The sequence below is a fragment of the Hydra vulgaris genome, chromosome 07 (assembly GCF_038396675.1).
Source record: "Hydra vulgaris chromosome 07, alternate assembly HydraT2T_AEP".
NCBI lineage: Eukaryota > Metazoa > Cnidaria > Hydrozoa > Anthoathecata > Hydridae > Hydra > Hydra vulgaris.
In genome coordinates, this window is record NC_088926.1 from 672,501 (window position 1) to 681,153 (window position 8,653).

An 8,653-nucleotide genomic window follows, 5' to 3' on the forward strand; every position below is an offset into this window, starting at 1 on the left:
CTGCAGAAAACAGACATCTGTTTATTACTGCTAGAAACAATTGTAAAAAGGTTTTGTATAACGTCAAAACCCACTTTTCTCAGGTCATGAAATCTCGTATCTCTTCTCTAAAATTAGGCTCTCTTGACTTCTGGAGAATCTTTAAAAATATCAATAATATGGGTAAGTCTATAATTCCACCTTTCTTGTATGGTTCAGACTTTGTCACCTTACCTAATGTCAAAGCTGAGTTGTTTGCTATAAACTTTTCATCAATATCATCTCTTGAATCCACTAGTTGCGTTCTACCTGATTTAGCCATCAAACAGGTTGATCTATTGCTTGACATTCGTATCACTCCAGCTTCTGTATCTAAAGTGATTTCCTGCTTAGACTCTAATTCAGATTGTGGCACGGAAAACATACCTGTTATTTTCTTGCAGAAGTGTTTTCCTGAGCTGTCGTCTATACTCTCAAAACTATTCAACAAGTGCTTATCAGAGTCTTGTTTTTCAGCCTGCTGGAAAGCGGCATCTGTTATCCCTATCTCCGAAAATTCTGGAGAGCGATCTGATTCGATTAACTACCGTCCCATAAGTCTTTTATCCTATCTTAAGCAAGGTTTTTGATTCTTTAATAAACAAACACTTAATTTCTCATCTCGAATCTAATAATTTACTTTCTGACTATCAATATGGATTTCGATCTTCTCGTTCTACAGCTGATTTGCTAACAGTAATAACTGACAGGTTTTATTGTGCATTAAATGAAGGTGGAGAGGTTAAGGTTATCGCTTTTGACATTTCAAAAGCTTTTGATAAAGTTTGGCATGCTGGTCTTATCCATAAGCTTCTTCTTATGGTGTATCCGGCAACAACTTTAAGATCATTGAATCCTTCCTTTCCAATCGTAGTATAAAAGTTGTCCTCGATGGATACCACTCTTCTTCTTATTCTATAACTTCAGGGGTTCCTCAAGGTTCTATCCTTGGCCCTTTACTCTTTTTAGTTTACATTAACAATATTCCAGATATTCTCACATCTAAGGTGGCATTGTTTGTTGATGATACTACCATTTATTCTTGTCGTGATAAGAAACCAACACCCTCTGATTGCTTGGAGGGGGCATTTGAGCTTGAAAAGGATCTCACTTCTGCTACAGCATGGGGCTCACAGTGACTGGTGAACTTTAAATCAGATAAAACTTAATTTTTTTCAGTTAATCGTTATCGCAATAGTTTAGGTGTTCCTATATTTATGAACGGTTATGTACTCGATGAGTCACCTACTCTTCATCTTCTAGAATCAACTCTTACTTCCAATCTTTCTTGGAAAACATATATCAAATCAGTTGCAAAATTAGCATCTGCTAAGGTTGCATCTCTTTATCGAGCTCGTCACTTTCTTACTTTGGGTTCTATTCTCTATATATCTCTATAAATCTCAAATCCGGCCTTGCAATGAATACTGTTGCCATATCTGGGGCGGATCTTTTAATGATGCCCTTTCTCTTTTAGTCAAGGAGCAAAAACGCATTGTAAACATAGTTGGACCTGCTTTTGCAGCCAACTTCCAACAATTATCATATCGTAGTAATGTTGCTTCTCTTTCTCTTTTCAACAAATACTATAATGGGCACTACTCTAAAGAGCTAGCGTCTCTTGTGCCATCTACTAAAATTCATTCTCGTTTTACTCGTCATTCAATTAAGTCTTATCCTTTTTCTGTGACTGTTCCTAAGTGCTCCAAAAACACATATTCGTCTAGTTTTTTTCTTCGAAAAATCGCTCTTTGGAACTCGCTTCCTTCATCTTGCTTTCCTGATTCATATAATATGCAATCTTTTAAGTCGTCCGTCAATCGTTTTCTTGCTCTAGAATCTTCATCTTTTCTCATTCAGTAACTTCCAACTTTAATTACTGGCTGCTTGCAGCCTTGTTGGAAGCGAAGATGTTAAAAAAAAAATGTATATATACATATATATGTATATATATATATATGTATGTATGTATGTATGTATATATATATATATATATATATATATATATATATATATATATATATATATATATATATATATGTATATATATATATGTATGTATGTATGTATGTATATATATATATATATATATATATATATATATATATATATATATATATATATATATATATATGTATATATATATATGTATGTATGTATGTATGTATATATATATATATATATATATATATATATATATATATATATATATATATATATGTATATATATATATGTATGTATGTATGTATGTATATATATATATATATATATATATATATATATATATATATATATATATATATATATATATATATATATATATATATATATATATATATATATATATATATATATATATATATATATATATATATATATATATATATATATATATATATATATAGGGTAGATAGGGTAATTTGAGCGCCTTAAGCAAAATGTTTTTAATAAAATAACCTTAAGTTGAAATATTTTGTATAATAACCTTGCTTGATCCAATTTTTTTGCGAATAAACAATTTTTAATGATCCTTACTCATGATCCACTTAGATATTTTGGCTTATAAAATTTTTACTTTAAACAAAAGAACCAAAAGTGCTATTACCCAGTCCACTTGGTAATATGAGCTCTTTAAATTAGCTTAAAAAACAACATTTAGTAAAAAAGTACCAACCTGACAAATAAAACTAGTTTTTGGAATAAAATAATTCGTTATTAACAAAATTTTTCATCAATAGATTAAATTTTAAGCCACGTTTTGTTGAAGCAATATCACATGTTTTTTTAAGAAAAAAAAGTTTACTTTGTTATTTTTTCAATTTTATTTACTCAAACCATTGAACAATGAAAATTAAAATTTTTTGAATTTATATAACTGAAAATTATTTATTATTGTTAAGAAAATAAATTTTTCTACAACCCTTTGTTTTTATTTCAAAAGCAATTTAAATACTGCTATCTTAGGACTTTAATATAGGTAATTTCAATAAAAAAGACCAGGTAATTTGAGTATGCTCATATTTCACAAAAATCACATCTTTAAATATAGTTAAAACTAAATGTTTCTATTTATTGTTTTTTAAACGAAAGGGGTACTGATTTTTAGTTAATATATTGAAAAACTAATTTTACTACTTTAGCACTGAAATTTTGCGCTAATGATTTATTCATGCGTTATGATATTATTTTAACAACGCAAAAAATTTAAAAAATTTACAAAAAAAAAATACAAATACTAAGTAATAATAAGGTGCAACTACATGGTATTAAAAAAATAAGACAAAAATGTTATTCATAAATTTATACGCACGATGCTAGGCATAGACTCAACAAGATTTTTGCACATTGCTTCTGGTACCCTATACCAGGTCTCCTTAAAGACGTCCTTCAGCTGGCCAAGTGTGGAAATTTGAACCTTTGCCAATTCACGGTCAATCCAAGCCCAAATGTTTCAATTGGGTTCAAATCAGGTGAGTATGGAGGCCACGGTATTGTCTTGATATTATTATTGTTGAACCCTCCTTTGTATAGTATGCAGTATGTGCAGAAGTGCCATCTTGTTAAACTTTCTATGGATTATCATTGAGCATAAGCAGGTCAATTGATGGAATTAGGTTGTTTTCGAGTACTTCTACGTATGTTCTTGAGTTGATTTTTCCGGCGTATGTTTGGCACATACCAACACCTTTGTAATTGAAACATTACCAGATTCCTGTCGAGCCTCCTACACTTTGTACAGTCAGTCTAATTTACTTGGCGTATTACTTTTCGTGAGCCATTCTTTTTACTGTTATGTTAGATTTGCGATTGATAAGCTTAAAGTTATTCTCATCACTCCACATAATGTTTTTCAATTGTTCTATTTTCCAATACTTTTTTTCATGACACCATTTTAGTCTCCTTTGTTTATCAAATGGACGCAGGAGCGGTTTCTTCAAATCAGAGTAGACTCCACCCTTGTATTTGATAAGTATTTGGCGGACTGTGCTTTGAGAAGAAGATGTATTTCGCGTAATATTAAATTCTGTGGTCAATTCTTTGTAAGTAATTCTTGGATTAGCTCTGACAGCTCTAAAAAGGGCACGATCGTCTTTTCTGGTGGTTGACAAGGGTCTACCTGGCCTCGTTTTCTATCTGGCACCACCAGTGTGAAAAAAGATTTGCTTCGTTGTCCGAACGCATTTCTCAGAAACTCCAGTTAACCTGGCGATTTCTCTATTACTTTTGGTTCCTTCTTTGATGTGAGCAATAATTTGCCATCTTTCACCTTGAGTGATACGTCTTTTGCCCATTTTTCGCGCCTTTTTAGAGCAAAACTAACTTAACTTTTGTTTATTTATTTAATAATGATTAACTAATTCCAGGTAACTCATATTTATATAAGGTTTTTTGAAAAAATCAATTAATTGAGGCCAATTAATGAGAAATATGGGAAAAAAATACCAATTAACTATCAATTAACAAGATATAAGACTGTTTTGAACGTGTGTTTAAGTTTATGAATAAAATAAAATCAAGCATATTAATTAACTTTTTTGTGTTAGTTGGAATAGAATGAGTAATAAACATACTGCAAAAAAAATTAAGGTACTTTATAATAGAGTTTCACTTCCTCTATTAAATTATATATCAAACATAGCGGTAGCACTTTTATTTAAAACAACTGTATATAAAGATATATATATATATCTTTATATAAAGATATATATATATATATCTTTATATAAAGATATATATATATATATATATATATATATATATATATATATATATATATATATATATATATATATATATATATATATATATATATATATATATATAAGTATATGTATATATAAGTATATATATATATGAATATATATATATGTATATATATATGAATATATATATATATATGTATATATATATGAATATATATATATGTATATATATATGAATATATATATATATATATACATATGTATAAATATATATATATATATATATATATATATATATATATATATATATATATATATATATATATATATATATATATATATATATACATACATATATATATATATATATATATAAGGTTATGTTTAAAAAAAAGAGACCCTAGCTTATTACCTGCTAAATGCATGATTTAGTTCTTAAGATTTTTTTCAATTATTGAAAATCTAAGGGTCCATTAAGGGGGTAAAAAGGGTTACTTTTAGGGCATTTTCCATCATTTTCAAAACTTTTTGTAGGATGTCTTAATGTTTCAATTTTAAATTTATTTTATATTTATGTTTGTAAAGACTTATTTAATGAAAATAAAATGGGCTCTATGTTCAAATGAACTTTAAAATTATCTTAAAAGACCTTAAAATAAAGATTTAAATAATAGTATAAATATTGATTAAATACAAGTATTTTTACGCTTTACATTTTTTTACAATTTTTTAAACAAGGATTTAACTTTATTTCAGTAAATATGTTTTCTTGAAATAGATCATGTAATAATTTATTTTTTTTGAATTATTTGCGGCTGCCAGAGCTAATCTGAACAAAAACACTATTTAAAGCTTTGTCATTTTTTTTTCTCTTTAACCTTGGCAAAAACTTTTCTTTTTTTTACATTGTATGTGTTTAGTAAATGTTATAAGCATTTTTAAAGAAAAATTGTATTACATTGTATTTACAGAGCCTAATACGAAAATATGCCTTATTTGGATTAACTCCATGCGGAGGCTAAGCCGAACAAAAGTTAATGAGCGCAAAAAATATTATTTTTGTTTTTATTTAAATTGCATCTTTTAAGTTAACATGTATTTCAGAGTTATTTCTAATATCAATGGAAAAATAATGAGTGTATTTAAAGAAATATGTAAGGATAAAATTATATATAAAATGCTCATATTTCCTTTTTTGTAAATATATTTGAAGTTCCCCTTGTTTTTAGGAACAAATGTTTATTTTTATTTTTTGAAGCCACTTCTTTCTCTTTTCTACGAGTTAAGACAATTTTTTTAGTGAGAACCTTGCCTCATTTTGCTTGCACTCCTATTTTTTCCCTTTTCTTTAATTGTTTATAGCTATTAGAGTATCTTTTGAAGGAGTTGGTGACAACACTTATAAAACATACATTTTAAACACTTATAAAATATACGCTTTTAAGCCCCAAGTGAACAATTAGATTTTGTTTTTGAAATGATTACTTTTTGTGTTTGCTTAGAATCACGTTTTATAATCCGCTTGGGATTATAAAACGAATCACTTATGAATTTTGTTATGAAAAAGTAAATATTTGTAAATTTGCAATAAGATTGATATGCAATAACAAATCATTAATAAAAATATTTTTAATATAAATAATAACAAAAAGAAATAATATGTAAAAGTTAATAAATTTATAATGATAAATAAAAACAAAAGTTTTTATTTATCATTATAAATTTATTAATATAATAACAAAAATCTAATTTCACAAGGAAAATTATAATAAATTTCCACGACACTAAACAATAGCATTAACTTTAAAAAATTTATATATCCTTTTGTTCTAAAAACAACTAGCAAAGAAGAACTCAAGAGTAGATAGGCACAAAATGTGAAGCCAAATATGAGAAAGGATCATGACGAATAAAAAATTTACTGTAAAAAACGACTTGCAACTTTATTTGACGGATTTTTACCATAGGCAAAACTTTCAATATAAAAAATATTGAAAGACTTGAAGAAAGTTCACATATTTCTGCACAAGCCGGTTTAAGTAAAATTCTCTTTTCATAATCTTTTGTATTATTGTTTTTGAAAAAAATGCAATAAACGTTTTTCTAAAACAAACGAAAGACAATCTTAAAGGATATCGTTGCAGAGGCAATTAAAAAAAATTGTATCAGTATTGTGGCTTACATAACTATCTATTAAAAATTTTATTCAGTGTTATGTTAGTATAATACTCCTATATATTAGGTGTAATACTCAATGTTAGCTAATGTTAAAATAATACTCATTAATGTTAGCATAATACTCTAATTTTTTTTTGTTTAGAAATGGCAACTTTTAACTAATATATTTGTTATGCTTCAACTACGAACTTCGAATTTTGTGACAATTTTTTATCAAACTCGATCTTTCAATGGCTTCATTTTGAAGATCAAATTGTATTATTTTATATTTAAATTATTTAATGCTAAATTTTTTAAAATTTAAACAGCGATGTTTACTTGATGGTCTACAAACATATTTTTTGATGTTGTTTTTAATAAATCATTAAAATAATTTAAATAAATCAACTCAATCAAAAATTACCTATGTGGAATTAAGGGTTTAGTTTAAATTGTTTTAAAAATTTAGTATTGTTGTTTATAATAAAGCTTAGTTCTTGGGTTCTATTGTCCCAGTTTAATATTAAAGTTTTCTTAAGAGCATCTCTAACTTTTTTTTAAAAAATTAAATAAGGATCAAGAAAAAAGACTCGGGTCTTTAATTTTAATTTTTTTGTTTTTCTTTTTGATTTTATTACATTTTCTTGCCGACGGGCCAAAATGGTTACCACAGAAAAAACTTTTTAATGAATAAACTAATTCTAAACTAAAAAATTAACTAAATTATAATTCTAAACTAGTCTAAAATAATCTATTTCTGAACTTAAAAAATAGACTAATTCTAAACTTAAACGAGAAATCGCATAAAATTTCTTTAACCGCGTCTTTACAAGGCAATATTATAAAGCTTTCCTAAAATTCAGAAAACTATAAAATCCAAAAGTGTGCATAGCCCGTGGATGACTAAAGGTATTTTAAAATCATGAAGAAAAAAAAAAAGAAGTTTTTTAAAAGTTTTTTTACAAAAAACTTTTAAAAAACAAAAACTATAAAAACGAAACTAAATTTAAAAAATACAAAAATTTCGAAAAAATAAAAATAGCAATCTAAAAAAACTTCTATTCTGATCTTCTCCAGAAATCATCTGGAAACGCTAAAAAAAAACTTGGACTATAATAAAAGAAATAACAGAAAAAACAAAAACTACATCTTGTAACCTCCCTAATCGACAGAAAACTGATAAAGGTTAAATTTTTAAGAAAAAACAAAATTGCTGAGAGACTGAATAATTTTTTTTTATAAATTTTGGGGAAAATTTAGCCAAAGAAATCTCTCCAAGTAGAGAAACTTTCCAGTCTTTTTTGAAAAAATCAGATTTTATTATGGACAATTCGGAACTTTCCATTGAAGAACTTCGTTCAGCTTTTGACTTGCTTCAGATTAATAAAAGTTCATGTCTTGATAAAATTAATGCAAATGTTTTGAAAAGAGTCTTTATTATTGAATATTATTGAATTGCTTCTTTTCGTTATTTTTAAACTTTCATTAAAAAGCGGGGACTTTCCTGATCAATTAAAGCTTGCTAAAATAATTCCAATTTATAAAAACGGCGACGATTCTTTCCCAGTAGGCACAGTACTTTTTTAAAACATTCTTTGGACGTTTTTATTAGGTTTAAACCTTATAAAAACGTCTAAAAAACGTTTTTAAAACGTACCGTGCCCACTGGGTTAGAATCAAACTACAGACTTATCTCAATTCTTTCCTGCTTTTCAATGGTTCTCGAACGTATTATTTATAATAAAATATATAACTTCATGGATTAATGCAATAT

The 8,653-nt window shown here is 26.6% G+C and overlaps 1 protein-coding gene across 2 annotated transcripts in view; it reads left to right on the top strand.

The window, feature by feature from the left end:
• LOC124806705 (uncharacterized) overlaps nucleotides 1-7,220 on the top strand; it is a 92,707-nt gene extending 85,487 nt beyond the window's left edge. For both annotated transcript variants that reach the window (XM_065800742.1, XM_065800741.1), the window contains exon 18: nucleotides 7,043-7,220. In XM_065800742.1, the coding sequence (XP_065656814.1) occupies nucleotides 7,043-7,204 (162 nt within the window). In that variant the 3' untranslated portion in view covers nucleotides 7,205-7,220. The remainder of the gene's footprint in view (nucleotides 1-7,042) is intronic.
• Nucleotides 7,221-8,653: the final 1,433 nt, after the last annotated feature.